General features: G+C 35.3%; 1 protein-coding gene across 1 annotated transcript in view; it reads left to right on the forward strand.

Moving 5' to 3' along the window:
* LOC124366649 (WD repeat-containing protein 35-like) overlaps positions 1–21,912 on the forward strand; it is a 79,869-nt gene that overhangs the window by 50,844 nt on the left and 7,113 nt on the right. The window contains exons 9-20 of the mRNA XM_046823249.1: positions 2,935–3,026; positions 4,100–4,117; positions 5,647–5,810; positions 6,169–6,388; positions 7,876–8,051; positions 9,083–9,224; positions 10,730–10,938; positions 11,840–12,035; positions 13,132–13,347; positions 15,026–15,146; positions 15,846–15,971; positions 17,375–17,535. Coding sequence (XP_046679205.1) covers positions 2,935–3,026; positions 4,100–4,117; positions 5,647–5,810; positions 6,169–6,388; positions 7,876–8,051; positions 9,083–9,224; positions 10,730–10,938; positions 11,840–12,035; positions 13,132–13,347; positions 15,026–15,146; positions 15,846–15,971; positions 17,375–17,535 — 1,841 coding nt within the window. The remainder of the gene's footprint in view (positions 1–2,934; positions 3,027–4,099; positions 4,118–5,646; positions 5,811–6,168; positions 6,389–7,875; positions 8,052–9,082; positions 9,225–10,729; positions 10,939–11,839; positions 12,036–13,131; positions 13,348–15,025; positions 15,147–15,845; positions 15,972–17,374; positions 17,536–21,912) is intronic.

Below are 21,912 nucleotides of genomic sequence, written 5' to 3' on the forward strand. Positions count from 1 at the left end.
GTATATATTGAGAAGCTGTGGTATGTTCAGAATTTCTCTTCCATCCACTCGCATAACACCTTTTTCACAATCATCAATAGATTGTGTGTGTACTAATGTAGAAGATGAAACAATAACAGTGGAAGTTTTGGATTGAGGGGATCTCTGACCATACGGCACAGCTCTGTACGCTACACCACCAGCAGGTAAAACCAACAGCCCAGATGACTGAAAAAAACGACAATTTTCTGAAAGGAACATGAGGGACATTAAAATAAAACTACAACAAGAATCATGGGGAAGATCTGATTACTGCTATAGATGCAGACACAGCCTACAATTTGTTTAGTAACTCCTTGGGAATGATAATAAATTCTGCTTGCCCACTAAAAAAAATCTAGAGTAAAGGAAAAAGGAGAAATAAAATAACAGATGCTGAGGCTGAAAGATACGTAAAGTTTTTTTACAAGCAACAGATTGTATACAACACTACTGGTCAATTGATTCATAAGCAAGACACTGCCTCTAAAAAGAAAGCCTATGATTTTAAGACTTAAAGAGTTAAGGCGTAAAGAAGTAACAGACAAAATTCTTCATGCAGAAATAAGTCAAAGGCTTATGGGCAGTAGTAAAATAATGAAAAGGAAAACAAAAATATCACATAGTCCGAAGGAATTAATGGATCCGGTATTAGGGAAAATTACTGACTCTACCCAGATCGCTGATTACCTAAATTCTAGGTTTGTTACAGCGGCAGACAAGGCTCTAGAGGCTAATCCAAAAACCACCCCTACTTGTACCTGCTCAGAATAATGTTCCACCCTTAACACTCTTTCTACCACTTCAGACGAAGTAAATAAAGATCATATCTTCTTTAAAAACAAAATGTTCTTATGGAAATTGACTTGGTATCTTCGAAGCTGCTGAAAATTTTGTGTAATGGAACTGACGGACCCAATAACTCTACTGATAAAACCGATCATTCGCAGAAGGGAGGTTTCCAAACAAGGCTTAAATTGGCGAAGGTTATTCCCCTTTTCAAGCAGGGTAGCACCTCTGATGCTAGTAATTATCGACCAATATCGCTGATATCAACAATATCTAAAGTTTTTGAAAAGGTGGCCCTGACTCGTCTTGTTACTCACCTCCTGGAAAATAAATTTACTAACTAGTCAGCAACATGGTTTTATCAAAGGACGTTCTACATCAACCGCTATAGTTAGTCTAATAGAACACATTATTGATCAACTTGAAAATGGCAATACCTGTGCATCTGTTTTATTAGACTTTAGTAAAGCATTTGACAACCTTGATCATAAACAATTCCTAACAAAACTGAAAGCTCTTGGAATTTCTGGAATTTCAGCGAGTTGGTTTGACAGCTATTTGACTGATAGGGAACAACAACTGGTTCAGCTGGTTCATTCGGACAATGGTTATGACTCGTTCGGTGAGATCTAGCTGCTAACAAACTCCAAGAGGCGTACCTCAAGGCTCTGTACTGGGGCCTGTTTTATTTGTACTTTTTACAAATGACCTGCCTAAGTATCTGCAAGAATTTGCTACCACTATTATGTACGCGGATGATACTGTGCTTTTATTAAGTAACAAGTAAAGGAAACAGAGCCACTTGAAGTGTCAACGTACATAGCACTGAATGTAGCCACTCAATACTGCCATCAGAACAGCCTGGTACTAAATGAAACAAAATCGCAACATTTAATAATGGGAGACGAAAGCTTGAAGCGGGAACTCTACCTAACATAGGTAGAGTAGAAGCTGCCAAGTATCTAGGTGTTATAATTGACACAAGTCTTAATTGGGACCTCTCATGTTGACAGTCTCTGCATGAAGCTAAGTTCTGGACTTTATGTAATCCGAAGAATAAAGACAATTAGTGATGTGCAGACGGCAAAAAACTGCTTATTATGCACTTTTTGAAAACACATCTTCGGTATGGTATTTTAGTTTGGGGTATATCTAGTTCGTCAAATATACAAAGAACCCTAATCTTACAAAAGAAGTGCATACGAACACTAGCTGGGTTGCAGTCTAGAGGACAGTTGTAGAGCTGCTTTTGTTGATCACTCAATTCTAACTGTAGTATCACTCTATATACTCAGTGTAATAACTTATGCCATGAGAATAACTTCATCCGTGGCCGTGACGTACACCAACACAACACTCGCTATGCTGCAGACTTCGCTCTTCCCCAACACCATTCTGCTCAATTTGAAGAAAAGCCATCCAAATATGGGAGCGAAGTTGTTCAACTGCCTGCCTGCTGACAATCAAGTCTCCAAGAAAACATAAAGAAAAGACCTGGCTGTTGAAACACCCATTCTATTCCATAAATGAATTTTTATCTTGGAGAAACTTTTGACATAAACATGTAATAATATTGACACAAACTAATATTTGTTTCTTATAATGTGATGTTATATTTTTGACTCTAATGCCATTCTCTATGATTGTTGCAAATAAAGTACATTGTCTATTGTCTAAAATAGACAAAATATATATTTTTAATATTTGACAAAATGCAATGACATTTTTGACAAAATGTAAATTGCAAACATTTTTATTAGAAATTTGTATATATGTTCATCCAAATTCAGATGTTAGTCTACCAATAACCTTAGGCAACATACAACATTTTAATGTTCTATGCTGTGTTAATCAGGCAGGTGTCACTGCATTAATTTGGCAGGTAAATTTTTGAATCACAGTTGCACAGTGGTTCTAACCTGTTTAGTTATGTAAATTAACAAGTATATTTATACTAATTAAGTAACGATATACTTAACAAGTGTTAGTTGATTTATTTATTTTTAGTAATTATTTAATTTAATTTGCATTTTTGTGACATGTGTTTGAAGTGGTCTCAACTCTTGAACATTTGTGATATTCACCAGTTTATTTCGACATTAATACTTTAAGTTGGCAACATTGCAGGTTCCCGTCATCGCAAGGAACGGCTGTACCACATTGACGACACACCGTCGGGAGTGGCAGAGGTTATACAAGATCTAGACCATACTTTCCAAGTAAGATAGAGTCTCTATTCTATACAATTATGTTTTACCAGGTAAACAGAATCTGATTATCAACTTTTTACTGAGATTAATAGAACAATTTTTATATAATTCTATATAGGCTATACATGTAATGTTGATAAAACTTAGTATTTATCCAAACCTAAATGTAAAGCTTGCCTTAATAAGCTTTTTCGAATTTGTTCCAAAACATTATATTTAAAAATTTAATTTTGATTGTGATTTTAAATAAGCCTGGTGTTAGAAAATTTTGAAAGAATTCAAGATGGGTTAAAATTAAAAATAGGATCCATTCTTTTATAATAAATTAGTATTTTGCACATAGCTTAGAACTGACAAGGTTATTTTTTAATCTTTGCTTTTAGTTAATAGTTCATCATTGAATGCATTTGTAAATTACCAAGGAAGAAATATACAAATTAGAGTTAAAAGTGAAAAAAAATATCATATCACTGTACAAAAAATAAAGATTTAAAGTTATTTTGGCATTTACCTCACTACTTAAGTTGTGTATCTATTGGCTAGATATTGTTATTTTAATATCTTCTTAACTCTTTTAATGCCCACCACTTTTAGCACAGTTATCTAAAATTGCCAAGGCATATTTTGTCTGAAATGGAAATTTCCTCATATCTTAGGAAATAAGTTATTTTTTACGAGTATATTAAAAAAAATTTCTCTGTAGGCAATTAAATGGGCTTGTTTATATGAAATATATGTATAATATGCCTCTTAATGTTATTTTATATTTAAAAATCTGTTTAAGTTTTAAAATTTTGTGTGTGTTTGTTTACTATATTTGAACCCTTTTCATTGCCTTTGTTTTGTTATTATTATTAGAATCTTTCTTTACATGGGTGCCAAATTTTAAGGTCTCATCTTGAAATATGCAGGTGATATTGGGATTATAACATATACTTATTTGGGCAACAATATATGGGAGCAGGCCGATTAATAGAACAATTTCATACATACTTACTCTTGTAGGATGAAAATAATAAACCACATAATAACTGTGAATTGCTTGTGTATCTTTATTTTACTAATTCGTTTTTTTGTTTCAGCCAACCATCAGCACACAGGTAAGCTATTTGTTTCAATAGTTTAATATTTAGTGTAACATTTATCTATTGGATGGGTATATAGAACGGTTAGGTTGTGAAAAATAATAAATTCCAGAATCATTTTGATTCTAGTTAACTAGCTTTCAGTAAAAAGTTAATTATTTCTATTTACAAAACTTTTAAAATTAATAAATTATTAAGTTTGCTGTATTTATAAATTACGAATAAAGAAAGAATCGTGTGACAATAATGATAGCAGCCATAAGTTAGATTTATTTGCCTTCAGATTTTCTAAAGCTATGCCAATTAGTCAAATTATCAGTTTTCAAATATTACAATATTCACAGTATTTGAAGTACACAGTAATATGTACTTTATTATGAACAACAGTGATAAATGAAACTATTAACATATTTTACAAGCTAATATAAAAATATTACATCAAAATCTTTGTTCATATTTTATATATTTATGATCTTGCAAAGCTGCAAGTCTGCTGCATCAATCAAAGGACAACAGCTGATCGGTAGAATTCAAATTACCAAGTGTGAAGTATGTTATTGTCATTCTGTCTGTACGATAAAACGAAGGTATAAATAACCAAATCAACCGCAGACGCCCACACTCAGAAGATGTTCACTAATTTTTGTTGTCAAAATATGTCCTCTATAAGAATATATGCGTGTTTATATTTTTTAAAGTTTCATCACGGCTAAGGGTGGTTTGAAATTTTGGGCTGGTTTCTATTGAGCAGATTTATTTTAATGGTAACGAAACAACTATTTGGTATATTATATTCTTATTTGCCATTTATATTTAAAAAGTAGGCTTATCTTTACCAGATCGGAAGAATATTTAACTTTTTCTTCATAGAGTGTGTTCTTGTTAATGTCTCTGTGATAAAAAGAGAAATATCCTTCCAGTTTGGTAAAGGTAAGTCTGCTCTTCCTATCCTATCTAATTTGTGTTGTGAGTCTCAAAGTTATTGATATTTACTTATTATTCTTATACAGAAATTGGTATATAATTCATAATTGAGACCAAACTTTGGTATCAGTATTGAAATTGATTTCTTTTGGTATTCGCCCTTCTCTAATAAAAATGGTGATAACATTTATTTAGAGTCAGACTGTATTCTTATTTCTGGTTTCCAAAACCATTTCGGGCATTCAAGATCAATAAATTATATGGAATTCGAGATAAATTTGGATCATTCTGGACATTCAAAATCATTCTGGGTCTCCAATATCACTTGAAACATTTAATATATTTTTTAGTAATGAAATGTATTCTGTTTACCTGGATATTCTGGTACATAAAATCGATTTGAGTATCTGAAATCATTACGGGTTTATAAACAATTCTAGTATCCAAGATAATTTAAGATGTCAAAGATCAATGTGGCCATATCAAAGAAAATAAATTTAGAGTTTGAGAAGTAAATTCGTAAATCAATCAATTAATCAATTAATTTACTACTTATTAAAAATCTGTTTCAAATCAAACACTTGATTTATTTGTTATTCTGAAGTTGACTGGTATGACAGGTGTCTGTGGATCCCATATGCTGCATGGCAGTGAGTGAGAAGGTCTTGTTGATCGGTAGACAGTCCGGCACCATCCAGCGGTACAGTCTGCCCCAGGTGGCTCTGGTCCAGCGGTATTCCCAGTCGTGTCGTCCTCACAGCATCGCCATCAACTGTAACTCCACGTATGGTTCTCTTCCTTACACTTCAAAAATAGTCTGATTTTCCAACTGATTCCATTTGTAGGTTTTGATTGTCCAATAATTGAATTTTTCTGGTAGTTTGTGTCCAAAGCTCTCCAAGCTTCAACATTTAAGTGGTACTTTAAAAGTATGCAAAATATTTTAGTTATTGAATAAATTGTGAGTTAGTTACAGTAGTGATTATGCTCAGCTTCATATTATAAAATATTTTAATGCAAAACTAAATGTTTAAAAAAATATGTTACTAGGATTTTTAATACCTTAAACATATTTTGAAATGTGTCTAGCATTTCTGTGATGACATAAAATCAAAGTGGGTTAAGCCTGAAACGGTGTGCAGGATGGCATCTGTTATCGATGTGACTGGAGTTTTGACATTGCTGGAGCTGGAAGGGGCTTCTGGAGGATCGAATCTGGAACGAAAGGATGTGTGGGCCATGGTGTGGGCTACAGACAATCCCCAGCTGCTGGCCATCATGGAGAAGACCAGGATGTACGTGCTTAGAGGGGAAGATCCTGAAGAGCCCATTCCAAGTGTGGGTTACATCTGTTCATTCCAGGTGAATTGAATGAACTTACAAAATGATCTAATACTTATTTAATTGCTGAATGGAGACATTCACTAATTTGTTAATTTGACAACAAAAACTCCTTTAAAATCCCAGTAGCTCTGTATAATTTCTGTGCCTTTTCAAAGCTTTGTATTGTTTGAGATTTCTGGATTACTCTGACCGTGCTTGGTTTCAACTGCAATGGTACAGAATTAAATTTCAGATTGTTGCTATGAAAATACCAGCAGCCAGAGATGATCGATCTATTCCGGAATAGAAAAAAATAGAGATAGGGTACAGGATAGAGTACTAGAGTACCCCTGTATTAGGATGGTACAGATGGTTATGGGTAACTACCGTACAGGGAGGCACAGAAAGGTGGTTTATGAACATTTACCTTCGAAGGTGTTCATTTTATAAACAGATTGCCAAACTCAATTAAAAATGCCTCAATGCCCAAAGTGGTAAAAATTCGTCTCAAACTCTGCCTGGTATCAAATGCCTTTTACAGTGTTGATGAGTTTCTGGCATTTAATTGGGAGTACTCTGCGATGAGGAAACTGACTCCTGTACTGGAAGTGGGTGTAATTGACAGGGGATGAATGGCGTGTGAATGTGGTCTTGATGTGGGATGAATGTGGTCTTGATGTGGGATGAATGTACAAATTTTAGATTTGATAAATGACGTTTTCTATGTTGCGTATACTGTTGACTGCAAATAAACGATTTGATTTGAGGAAAATTTAAGAAGAACCTTTCAAAGAAGGTTGGTAACATTTTTTTTTAATTTAAAAATTTATTTGGAAGGCAGAAAAATGGCTTTTCCGTAAGTTTTGTGAAAAGGGAAGGACAGAGATCAATAAACCTGTTATCAAACTTTTTTCTATTATTTTATAAAAGAAAATTCACAATTCTCCAATAATTTTTATATTTTAACACAAGGCCCTTTGACATAGAAGATGCCATCATCAGGATTCACACCTTTCACACAATTTCTGATGACATTAGTTTTCTTAAAAACTGTAAAGAAATAAAATATTTAATATTTATTTTATTGTACTTTTAACCATATAAATTTTGTATTAAGTTTTACTCAGCTGATATTTGTTTTAAATTGTTTATTCACACCTGATGATGGCATCTTCAATGTCGAAAGGCCTTGTGTTAAAATGTAGAAATTATTGGAGAATTGTGAGTTTTCTTTTATAAAATAATATAAAATTTATATTTCCAATAAGAAGAACTCCTCCTCCTTCACTGTTATCAAACGTTTCGAGTTAGCTTTGACAGTAGGCATTGTTTTTGTAACTGAGTTCAGTTTTCCCCAACTGATTTTCAGTTGAGTAACGGTCAGCAGTTATAGCGCCAGATGCATGTTATGATACTGTAGTGCAAATTCAAACTCATGTCATTCTCCTGTATGACAGTTAGATTTCTATAAAGATATATTTGTTATTAAGATCGATGTCTCGTCAGTTGAACACTTGTTATTCCAGGACCTGGAAATTCGGGCAGTGCTGCTAGATGAGCTGATGCACTCAGAACCCACCAAGGAGCAGCACCTGTTGGACATGGAGGTGAAGAGTCTGCGGGATACCAGGCAGCTGCTGGACAAGGTTGGCATCACCGAGGCATCTGCCTTCATCGAGGAGAACCCTCACCCTCGGCTCTGGTAGGTCCAGAGATAGCAAAGAACTTGTGTTGATGCTTTAAAACCTGCAACCTTTTTCAGAGTGCGCATGTAATAAATCACTGAGCAGTATAACGCGCCAAACTGTTACACGTAAAATAAACCTACCATACAGAACTAGGATATGTACAACACTATTAGAATAACTGAACGATTTCAAAAACTTTTATTGCCAAATGTCACAATAAGTCGGTAAAAACAGTAGTAGCTTACAACAAATGCTGTGCTTCTTCTTATGGGACCTAACAGCAAATGCTATGCTCTCTCGTTTGGCTTTCATTCTGGCTCACTTGTCAAAGCTGGTTAAAACTTGGTTGAAGCTGTTAAAATTTTAGAAATATGCGAAGTTACTGGGAAAACTGTCTAAAAGAAAGATGGCTGAAGAATCGTGGAGAAATAATGATACATTTAAACATTTTTCTAGCAGCAATTTGTGATGTTATTGGTTTTGAGATTGCGCAAAAATGTGGAGCTTGTGGTTGTGGAAGTGGTTACAAGATGAAAGGCATGTTAAACCTTTTGGAAGAGCAAGATGTAGAGAAGTTGTAGTGATTAGCAATACTGGTGTGGAAATGCAAGAAGCTGAGATTTGGATAATGATGATGGTGATAATTTTTAAGGCAACTTGCACATAGGAATTTAATGTAAATTTAACTAGTGAACAGTTCATCTTGCACTTACTGAATATACAGTTTGTAATATTGCCTAATACAAAAATAGGTAATCGTATTATGTCTATTTCACTGAAATAAATTTATTCATTCATTCAATTTTTTCATTTCACTAATAAAGTAGACTATTTCTTCCATCTCAATAACTCAAATTTGCGGTTAGTGGTGTGCCGATCTTGAACATCCATAGGGTTTTCAGATATAAGAGGCTTGAGATGCGTCACTAAAAAATAAAATAAAAAAAACTAATAAAAAGTAAATTAATTTTTATTTTACTGTGTTTACTCTTCTACATTGATAACTATAATGACACCTAAATGATAATGTTCTCTGTGTTTGAAGGCGTTTACTGGCTGAGGCTGCAGTGAAGAAGCTAGACCTAGTGACAGCGGAGGCAGCGTTTGTGCGTTGTAGTGACTATGCAGGTGTCCAGCTTGTTAAGCGGATTGCCAATGTCACCAGTGATCATCTTAAGCGGGCTCAGGTAAAGTGTTTGGATTAGAAATAGCTTTAATGAAACTGTCAGATATGGCTGGCACATCTTCAGCATTAATTTGCTTCTCATACTTCTTTCCTTGTCCTTTTTTGTGCACCTTTTTTTGTTATTTTCTCTTTTACTTTGAGTATGTGGAAGGTTGAGCCTTTACTCAGTAGTTTTATAGTTCTAAATGTTAATATAAATAACAGTCAAGGGCAATTTTAAATAATATAAGAAATTAAAATCTTTACTAAAATTGTTATTGAAGATATTTTGTTCAGTGGATAAGCACATAGAAAGTCACTAGGACAGCTTATTATTGTTAATAGCCCTTATGGTGGCAAGCTATTTGAGAAAAGAAATGAGTGTGAATTGAGGGTTAATCTCGATGCTTGCTGTACATTGTAAACTGTATAATCAGAATAATTAAACATTTAATATTATTACAACCTATTTTGTCTATGAGAGTCACTCTGACATACCGGCAGATAGTGCATCTTATCATTCTTATCTGATTCTCTTAGTGCCAGCCAGTACCTGACAGCAACTTCGGTTCATGGTGTTACTTGTCTGTTTGGGAAGATAAATTTCGTGAATTCATGGAGTTGTTGAGATAATATTTTAGGGCTAAGATTTTGAAGTCAATTTGTCTCTAGAGGGGTGCTTCAAACATCTCAAAAAATTGCCTTTGGTTTTGAAGCACCATCACTTGCTACTGTTTTTAGGTGGTATTCGGAATTTCAAAGGGGTTGTAAATCATTTCAAGACAACAAACCTTAGGTAATGCCGCATTCCGCCTTGATTCAAGAAATACCGATTGATGAAGAAAGTATTGTACACGGTTTTCTTCAGGAATACAGGTCTGGTGGAGAGAGAAAGGACAGTCAAGTGAAGTTGATACAATGAACACTGCTTGCCAGAAGTCCTTTAGGACTTGAACATTAAGGTTTTAATTTTGCTTTGCACCATTACAATGCCTCTTCTTACATTGCTAACAAAACTTTGGAGTATTTGGCCAAAATTGTAATTAAAACGATCGAGTATTTACCTGATTTCACTGTGTGCAACTTCTGGTTGTTCTTCAATCTGAAGAAACATTTGCGCAATCATTACTCTTTTTTGGAAGGAGAAACTGATGATGAGGTTCGTAAATATTTTGACTCCATTCAAAACATAGAGTGACTAAGTGTTTTAAACATGTAGAAAATCCAACTTCAAAAGTGCATTGACATTGGAGAGGAATACTTTGAACATGCCTAACATTTGGTAATTCTAAAATAGTAGCTTTCGATATACCTCAAAATGTTCAGTGACTCTCTTGTAATTATGCCACTACTTATCTAGATTACAGCATTTAAAAGCAATGTTGCTTTTGTAATTATTTTCAAAATTGTACTTGTATTATTGTTTGTAGTCTTTTTTTTGATGTTTCCTTACAGTTCTTTTATTTACATACTAGGATCCAGTTTTGTCAATGGTCTGTCTTGTAAATTTCCATCACCGTACGGTAGGTGGCGGCGTATCTCCACGAGTTCGACGAAGCTGAGCAGCTGTACCTGGATGCAGATAGGAGAGACCTGGCTATTGCGTTGCGCGAACGGCTGGGAGACTGGTTCCGTGTGGTGGAGCTCCTCAAAGCCTCGTCTACCGCAGGGTCCACCGCGCAATGTGAGGCAGCCTGGGACAACATTGGAGAGTACTTCGCAGAGCGCAGTCAGTGGTACGCTTGCATTACACCATATGTCTGAGTAGTAATCTGCATCTGTAAAGAGATTGTCTTCATTGTTTTAAGTCCATAACAGCTTAATAAGAATGACAAAAATGAACAATAAAATGATTTTTTTTACATATTTTTATTTTATTATTTTTTTTTATACAGATTTTTTACTTTTGTTACTGAATTTGACATAGGTCTTTTGCATGAATAAAAATCGAGATGCATCACTTTTGAAATTTTTATCATATTGTTTTTCACACTATTGAAACTTATATAACTGTACTGAAATAATAATAAAAAAAAAATTATGTTTCATATTTTTTGAAAACTTAGGTTTTGAAGAAGTTTCTGTGACATTTGCTAGTTTCTAGCATTGTTATAAAAAATTTTGAATGTCAGCTTTTTCTTTTAATTTAAAAAAAAAACGAAAAACTAACCCATTTAAGTCGATTTAATTAATATTTCTGGGGATTCAGACACATTAAAAGTTACCCATACTTACTCAAAATTTAATGTAGAATACAATGGTAGTAATAAAGTTTGAGAAATGTGTCTAAATTTCATAGCTATTTTACAATTTTGGCGAAATATTCATGTTTTTATTAAAAACAGTATTTGAGTCACATTTAAGTTATATTATCACCCACAAGAAATTTTAACACTAGGTCATAGCCACCCTGTATAAATTTGTTGTATTAGTTCTTAACGTAAAACTTTGTGAAATGTTTAGTTTGATTTAGTTCTAAATAAGTAGAATTATACCCTTTTCAGAGGATATCATTATTTTTAACAGATGGTATTGAGCATACACTTCCTCTGACTACACCATATGCTAAGAAGTGTTAGTCTATATTCTGTCAGCTCAGAATTTTGATGTAGATAGTAAAACCTTCACTGTTTACAGGGAAAGTGCTCGTGAGTATTTTGAGAAGGCAGGGAACACGGAGCGACTGATACAGTGCTACCAACAGCTGGAAGACTACGAGGCGCTAGGGAGCACTGCTGCCAACCTGCCAGAGAAACATCCATTGCTGCCTCGCATTGCAGAAATCTTTGTCACCATGGGCATGTGTCCAGAGGCTGTTTCTACTTATGTCAAGGTTAAAATTCCCTCAGCAACTGTGTCTCTCTCTTGAAAGTGTTACCATTCAAATTTATAGATTATAAAATGTGAAACAATTTCCTGATATATAGGATTATGTACATAGTCTGTTTAATACTATCCAGATTATTTTCTTATACCAACAGTAAATATCATAATAAATGAATGTAGCAGATTTGAACTTTGTATCTTTCATTGAATTACTTGTAAACTTGGGTGAACTTGTATTGTGTTGATTATTTTCTTCATAGAAGTGTTTCTATCCATGCAATATAAGTCTTCATTGCATATTGAAATCAATCACATAGCATAAGTACAAGCAAGATCATGAAATATAGATAGTACATTCAGTAATAATATTGGATATTACTTATACTAGCAGATTGTTACATAATATACCAAAGCAAGCACGTTCATGTCATATTTAAAAATCCTCTGCATTCTTTTATGTTGTTAATTAGTTAAGCCTTCATTTAAACAAACAAACAATAAACATGAAACAAATAACAAATTTATAACAAAATTCAAAAAGTGCTTTAACAATTTGAATAAACTAACTGTACAATAAAAAATCCAATGCACATCTAATATACAAAATAATGGCTAACAGAACGAATTTGGAAATTTTACTTTCAATGATTTTGAGTTTTAACTTAGGCATTTTAAAAATTGATATTGATTTAAAAAAACCTAATATTCATTATTGACAAAACGAGATGTCACAAAATCAACCAGTAATTGGTATTAAAATACATTTGTTGAAATTTTTTAAGTAAGTAAGGTTTTTATAACATTCAAATGCAGACCATCCTCGGTAATGCATGTGTTTTGCTGATTTTATTAGGGAAGGTACCTGTAGTAATGGATAGCATATCCATAGTAGCTATGTATATCCATACTTTTCCCTCACCATGAATTATATGTACTTATATTACAGATTTTTAATGATCATCAATTCTTTTCACTTTAAAATAGCAAAAACTTTAGAATGAGTGGGAACATTTGCCAAGTTTGCAGCCATACTGTAAGCAACGTGTAATACTGTTTGCCACTCTGGTGGGATGACTGTATGTAACTGAAGTACTTATGTCTAGAGTGGTTCGGTGCAGCTGGCAGTGGAAGCCAGCGTTACACTGAACCAGTGGGACCAGGCTGTGGCGCTAGCGGAACAACACAACTCGCTAGCAGACATCGGCCGTCTGCTGGACAAATACGCTAGCACTCTGCTAGCACAAGGCACCTCCCTAGAGGTGGTCCAGTTGTACAGGAAAGCTGGACGATACTTGGACGCAGCTAAACTCATGTACCAGGTCAGGTATTTTTAATGGCTTTATCCTATCATCAAAAAGTTTCTCATTACGTATTAGTTGACTGTATCTGCTTGATTGGACGTATACTTCAGCTACTATCACGAGGATTAATCAATTCTGTTGGGTTTGGGGGTGCCAATATGTGTAGAACTTAAGCTTTTTGCCTTCCAAACTTTTTACATTCTTTGTTTACAATTATAAGTAATATACAATTGAATTTTATATTTTTAAGGGTACTTATTTTTTAATTGTATTGTTTCGTTCATTTTACGTATATTCTTATATATTTTAATTAATATGAAGCATGCCATATGATATTGTAATTGTCTAAGGCAATAAAGCTATTATTATTATTATTATTAGTACTTCAAGGTGAAATTTGTAGTATGATTTAAGATAAGAGTGTATAAAGCTGTATTGAGATGGTTTTGAAAAATTATGTTTAGGTTGTAAAAATCCTTTAACATTAAGGGAATCGAGAGCCGATTTGGACTGTATAAGCAGACAACCTGGTTTTTCTCAGAATCACTAGAGGAATTTTTCCTAAGAAAGAAGCTGATTGTTAGCCATACAAATTTTGGCTGAAGTACAAATGAGAGGGTATCAAAAGGGTTAAAAATATGAAAATATAATTTTGTCTACAATTAAATTGTTTCCTGCTTGATACACTTAACCCTTCGCACGCTACTAATAAATTTTACTGTAACACCAACACAAGAAAAAAAATTTGGTTTCTTTAAGTTCATAGCTAATTTTTATAATAACTAAATTATAAAAGGTAAAAGCAACAAAAAAAAAACTATAAACAGGCATTTTACTTAAAATTAGTGTATTTATTGATAAAAATAAAAAAGACTACTTACAAAACTGTTTATTTCAAATAAATATTAATTTCATTGTAAAAAGTAATTAAACTGAAAAGTTTACTTACATTTTACTATAAAAAAAGATAAATATTTCAAACTAATCACAACACTACCACACAATGCAGAATGATAACAAGATCGTAGTAGACGCGCCCATAAGTGCATGCGATAACCGAGAAAGCAGTATACACCACGGATATGTTTGGTCATGGCTTTGTAGGAGACGCAAAACTGATGAGCAGGCGGTTGGACTTAGACAAAGGGCACTCCCATCTCCCTGCCGCTGAGTGAAAGTCATTTATAAATACTTCCTCGGCAACAGCGATAAGCACGGAGCATGCACCAGGCATTTCGAAGGCCTTTTGTTTACTAAAAAAACTCTCCAAGAGAGATTATCTGTAATATCGGATATAATTGTATTTGGCGTTTTGTTCAGTCTGCTATTCTAATATATCCGTCTACGGCGTGGGAAGGGTTTAAAACTGACCACCTGACTCATATCAAACACCATCAGACAAGTATATAAAGATACTGAAAGTTGACATTTTAATACTTCTATGCCTGACAATTTGTTTTAAGTGTGTCAAACTAAAAACATGTGATCTGAGAAAAAAATGGTTGTTTTGTATTTTGAACTCTTATGATACCCTCTCGGTACGATCTGCACGAAAACTAGCGCGGCTATAGATTTCTGTCGTAGGGGAAATTTCTGTATTGATTTCAAGAAACACCAGGTGTAATGTAAATTGGCTCTGAGCTTCTGGACTATAACTTATTTATTGAGAGTAGACTAACAGAACTGATTGTCACAGATGGCAGAGGAGGAGGCGCAGAAACGGTCTAAACCTCTGAGACTCAAGAAGCTTTATGTGTTGGCTGCACTGCTGGTCGAAGAGTACAACACCCACAGGCAGATTACCCATAGTTCAGTTGGTGAGTAACAACTTAGGCATGTCCCTGTACTATTTATCTTAGTGAAGTGCAATAACATTTTTACACTCTTTGTCTATAGACAGTGGGATATAAATCAGACTTATTTACTAAAAGAGATATATTGCAGAAGTATATCTAAAAACATCTTATCTGTTGTGTTTCTTTGTGTGTTTCCATTTGGAAGTTTATTTCTCTGGATCATTTTTGAGATATATGGTTGGTCAACTTGCATACTTAACAGCATTAGAACCTTTCGGTCTTAAAATAAACCAACAAAGGCATACAAATTAATTTTTATTTAAAGTTTTTAGGGTCAAAATTTTGAAAAAACTGCTTCTTGTATTTCTTTCAAGATCTCTCAATAATACAGCGAGTAAGCGAAAAATAACAAGCTATTTTGAATTGGTTGCTGGACAGTAATTATATTTGATAAACTATAGGTCATATCCTTTAAATTTTATTTTTATTTATCAAAATCATACTTTCATTATGGTATCTGTTGTGGTATCAACTCAATTCTACTCAAAATTACAACCAAATTTTTCATAAATTTGAACAAATATTTTGAGAGCGATGTAGTTTTGGTCTGTTTGAGTTATAAATTGTAATCTTTAGTCAAAATAGTGTTGTAGAAAGATTAGTTTGTTAACCAAACAACAAGGTACAGTCCATGTGAGTGACAGTTGTGTTTATTACCAGGGAATAAGAGCACAGCTGTACTGTTTGCTGACCCGGCAGACACGCATGTGAGGATGCTGGACTCCGCCTGGAGAGGAGCAGAGGCCTACCATTTCCTCATGTTGGCGCACCGACAACTCTATCAAGGTTGACATCATTCCTATCAGCGTTCTTTGTTTTGGATTACGTCTTAGAAAAACCATTTTATGGACTAAATATTCTAGAGTTATCATTAAAAAACTAAACAGAGTGGTATAAAACTAAAATATTTCGAGATTATTAAGATCTTAACACCTTAAGATAATTTATAGATTTTGTAACCCATTGGTATGCTAGTTCCTATCTTCTTAACTGTGAGGGAAACGATTTTACTATTGTGGATTTAAAACACTCATTGAAGTCTGTGATGTTGTGGCTTGCAGCATGTTTATAGTCTGTGACTGCTAAGAGATCTTTTTAGACTTTCTGGCAATGTGACTATAAAATTAATTAACACGCTAGCTGCCAACCCCGAAAAATACGTTTTAGCGCTAAAGCGCCAAATTTTTAAAAGATAAATTGTTGTAACCTTTTGTTATTTTTCTCTTCTTTGGTTACTAATAAACATGATTTTATGATTTATGTATATTTATTACGTTTATAAAGCGTCGTGCACATTGGCCCGACAAGGCGATATATTACATAAATCATTTGCCGTTGGGTCTATATGCCCAACGCCTGATTCAGGGATATTCTGTTTTGTTGATGTGCAGCCTGAACAATTCCCGCGCTTTAGTCCTCTGTCTGCAATTGCATCAGCTTACTTCTAACCCGCCTTTTCCACATAGCTGAGTGCCAATTGACGCGTTTTGTTACTGGAATCCTACATTGTGTTTTTTATAAGTAATGTTTTGATAGTTGTGTGCGTGTATACTATTGATCGGTGAAAATGAGTGGCGATAATATTCTTACGGATGAAATCGAACGTATGATTGAGAATCCGTCTTCCCTGGGTGATTTTATTTACTACATTTACTTTTTGTGAAGCTTATGAAATAAATCTCTTTTTACTGTAAAATAACAAATCACATATTGTATTCTTCCTGGTAGCAATAATAAGGCTAAAACCTTATTATTTTATATTCTAACACCTATAAAAATACCCGTCGGGCAATGTGGCCCAACAAAAATGGCCAATGTAGCAATCTTATTCATATCAGTAATAACGAAAATAAACAAAACAAACAACGTTCTGTTAATAGCTGAACTCTTCATAGTTCAATCAGTTTCAGTTAAAGTCGTCAGGGTGCAGCACAGGCACGAAGGTAATCAAAATGGTGGGTACCGTCATTGTTATGCTGTCGGGCCACTTTACCCGACGTGCAATCTCTTAAAGACGTAGAGCGTCGGTCCATTTGGCCCGACGTGGCAGCTAACGTGTTACAAAGGTCCCACAAAGTAGGGGATCTACAAAATTCCTTTTTGGAAATTAATGAGACATACTTTCGTTGTATTCTAATGGAGTAGGTTAAAGGACCACTGAGATCAATGATTTTGTATGGTATCACCAGGAAATGCTGATGCAGCTATGACAACGGCCCTATACCTGAAACATTATGAGGACATTCTGCACCCAGAAGACATCTATTGTCTGCTAGCCCTAGCAAGCTCTGCCTGCAAGACTTTCTCTGTCTGTTCCCGAGCCTTCATGAAACTGGAATCTCTTGATTCAGTAAGTATTCATCTAGCTCTCCAATAGCACTATCTCATAGATCTACCGTTATAACAGGCATAGGCCATATTAGAGAATGAACAGATCATATCAATGCAGGTTATAACAATTAAGTAGTTTACTTTATAATGGAACTACCTGTGCACAAACATTATTATATAAAAGTATAACAGGAATTCGGACATTTGCCATCGTTGTATGTTACAAAATCCGACTTTCACCTGTACTGGTGTGATGTGTGATTGTGATTCTCGTACTTGTGACTTATGCTTGGAACATACATTCTGTGGAGTTACTACACCTGGACTGGACTCCAAGCAGCTTTTGGGCATGTTTTAACCCTTTTCTTTCTCTTCTTTTCTTCTTTATAATCTCTATTTTTGTATGTATTAATACCTCCCCCACCTGACAAAGAGGGTAGATTCCAATCCTCGAAACATGTGTTATACCTTTTGTAACATATAATAAAATTGTAGACTGGTGGGCCTTATGGTGTGTTTCCGGTGTGTGCAAAAAGCCCTTGAGGCTTAAGTGCATGGCAGTAGGCCGCCCCAAGGGGGGGGGAAAAAACATATAATAATGGCAAATGTCCGAAAACCTATTATATTTTCAAACCTTCCATCATCAATAACAATGAAATTATTATATGATTCTTTAAACTGCAGTACTAAGAATATTTTTTGTATATATTCATCCACAGTATAATATAATTGGGCCTTTACGATAAATGCATAGAACTATTATTAATTTGAGACATTTGTTGTCTATATAAAGTTAGTTTAATACTGAGCTAAAATGAAAAACCATAAATTAAAACTGCATTTGAAGTTCGTTCACGTAGTTATTTACATTTTGTTAATTAGATAATAGCTATAACGTTATGTTATATACATACAAGTTTTTATCTCACATGAAAACAATGTATGAAATATAGTCTACATATGTCATATGCTTACTTAATACACTTAACATGTTTTTATTTCCAAAACAAGTAGGGAAGTGTACCAGAGAATTAAAATATATTGCCTTTAAATAATAACCTGGTAAAAATACTTAACGGTTGATGTACATTATGTTTTTTCTGCAGACCTCAGTAGTGGTAATGCAACGAAAGAGATGATCTCTCACTAGATGTTAGTACAGTCATTTGTACTATGAAATTACTTGACAATAGATAATATACTTTGATTCATCATTGAGTAGTAGTATTATCATCCAGTAGCCAAATTATCATTTGGTAGCTGAACTACCATATTGTAACAGAACTCTCACTCGTTAGCCAAACCATCACCTGATAGGCAAACCATCTTCCAGAAAGTGAAACATCATCTGATAACTGAACTATTACCCAGTAACCGAATCGTTTCTTGGTAGCAAAACCAGCATACAGTAGTCGAACCAACACCCTGTAGCCAACCAATACCCAGTAATCTACTACCATGCAGCCAAACAATCACCCAATAAGTGAAATATCATCTGTTACTCGAACTATTACCCAGTAATCGAACTACTACCATGCAGCCAAACAACCACCCAGTATGTGAAACATCATCTGTTAGCCGAACTATTACCCAGTAATCAAACTACTACCATGCAGCCAAACAACCACCCAGTAAGTGAAACATCATCTGGTAGCCGAACTATTACCCAGTAATCAAACTACTACCATGCAGCCAAACAACCACCCAGTAAGTGAAACATCATCTGGTAGCCGAACTATTACCCAGTAATCAAACTACTACCATGCAGCCAAACAACCACCCAGTATGTGAAACATCATCTGTTAGCCGAACTATTACCCAGTAATCAAACTACTACCATGCAGCCAAACAATCACCCAGTAAGTGAAACATCATCTGGTAGCCGAACTATTACCCAGTAATCAAACTACTACTACCATGCAGCCAAACAACCACCCAGTAAGTGAAACATCATCTGGTAGCCGAACTATTACCCAGTAATTAAACTACTACCATGCAGCCAAACAACCACCCAGTAAGTGAAACATCATCTGGTAGCCGAACTATTACCCAGTAATCAAACTACTACCATGCAGCCAAACAATCACCCAGTAAGTGAAACATCATCTGTTAGCCGAACTATTACCCAGTAATCAAACTACTACCATGCAGCCAAACAACCACCCAGTAAGGGAAACATCATCTGGTAGCCGAAATATTACCCAGTAATCGAACTACTACCATGCAGCCAAACAACCACCCAGTAAGGGAAACATCATCTGGTAGCCGAACTATTACCCAGTAATCAAACTACTACCATGCAGCCAAACAACCACCCAGTAAGGGAAACATCATCTGGTAGCCGAACTATTACCCAGTAATCAAACTACTACCATGCAGCCAAACAATCACCCAATAAGTGAAATATCATCTGTTACTCGAACTATTACCCAGTAATCAAACTACTACCATGCAGCCAAACAATCACCCAGTAAGTGAAACATCATCTGGTAGCCGAACTATTACCCAGTAATCAAACTACTACCATGCAGCCAAACAATCACCCAGTAAGTGAAACATCATCTGGTAGCCGAACTATTACCCCAGTAATTCAAACCAACTCACCATGACCAATGCAGCCCAAACAACCACCCAAGTATAAGTGAAACATTCACCTGGTAGCCGAACCTAATTACCCAGTAATTAAAACTACTACCCATGCAGCAAACAACCACCGCAGTAAGTGAAACATCATCTGGTAGCCGAAACCTATTACCCCCAGTAAATCCAACTACTACCCATGCAGCCAAACAACCACCACGTCCAGTATGTGAACACATCATCTGTTAGCCGAACTATGACCCCAGTAATCAAACTACTACCCATGCAGCCAAACTATCACCCAGTATTGAAACATCATCTGGTAGCCGAACTATTACCCAGTAATCAAACTACTACCCATGCAGCCAAACAAACCACCCAGTAAATGTGAAACATCATCTGGTAGCCGAACTATTTACCCAGTAATTAAAATTAGCTACCATGCAGCCAAACAACCAACCCAGTAAAGCTGAAACATCAATCTGGTAGCCGAACTATTTACCCAGTAATCAAACTACTACCATGCCAGCCAAACAATCACCCAGTAAGTGAAACTTCATCTGTTAGCCGTGAAACTATTACCCAGTAATCAAACTACTTACCATGCAGTCCTAAACAACCACCCAGTAAGGGAAACATCAGCTGGTAGCCGTATAGTTAACCCAGTAATCGAACTACTAACCATGCAGCCTAACAAACCCAACCCATAAGGGAAACATCATCTGGTAGCGCGACACTATTACCCAAGTAATCAAACTACTACCGATGCATCAGCCAAACAACCACCCAGTAAGGGAAACATTCATCCCTGGGTAGCCGAACTATGTACCCAGTAATCAAACTACTACCATGCAGCCAAACAATCACCCAATAAGTGAAATATCATCTGTTACCTCGAACTAGTTACCACCAGTAATCAAACTTACTAACTACCATGCAGCCAAACAATCACCCCAGTAACGTGAAACCATCATCTGGTACCGAACTAATTACTCCAGTAATCAAACAAACTACTACCATGCACGCCAAACAATCACCCAGTAAGTGAAACATCAGCTTGGTATCCGAACTATTACCTACCCAGTAACATTCAAACTACTACCCATGCAGCCAAACAAACCCACCCAGCCCCTAAGTGAAACATTCACCTGGTAGCCGGAACTATTACCCAGTAATCAAACTAACTACCATGCAGCCAAAATCAATCACCCCCAGTTTAAGTGAAACATCATCTGTTAGCCGGAACTATTACCCAGTAAATCAAAACTACTACCATGCAGCCAAACAACCACCCAGTAAGGGAAACATCATCTTGAGTAGCCGAACATAATTACCCAAGCTAATCGAACTACTACCCATGGCAGCCAAACATCAACCACCAGTAAGGGAAACAACATCTGGTAGCCGAACTATTACCCAGTAATCAAACCTACTACCATGCAGCCAAAACAACCAAACCCAGTAAGGGAAACATCATCTGGTAGCCGAAAACTATTACCCAGTAATCAAACTACTCACCATGGCAGCCAAACAACCACCCAGGATATGTGAAAACATCATCTGTTAGGCCGAACTAATTACCCAGTAATCAAACTACAACAATTGCCAGCCAAACAAACCAAACCCAGTAGTGTGAAAACATCATCTGTTTAGCCAACGATTACCCAGTAATCACACTACTACCCATGCAGCCAAACAACCACCACAGTAAGGTGAAACATCATCTGGTAAGCCGAACTATTTACCCAGGTAATCAAACTGACTACCAATGCAGCCAAACATTCACCCAGGAAGTTGAAACATCATCTGGTAGCCG

The sequence above is a fragment of the Homalodisca vitripennis genome, chromosome 7 (assembly GCF_021130785.1).
Source record: "Homalodisca vitripennis isolate AUS2020 chromosome 7, UT_GWSS_2.1, whole genome shotgun sequence".
Lineage (NCBI taxonomy): Eukaryota > Metazoa > Arthropoda > Insecta > Hemiptera > Cicadellidae > Homalodisca > Homalodisca vitripennis.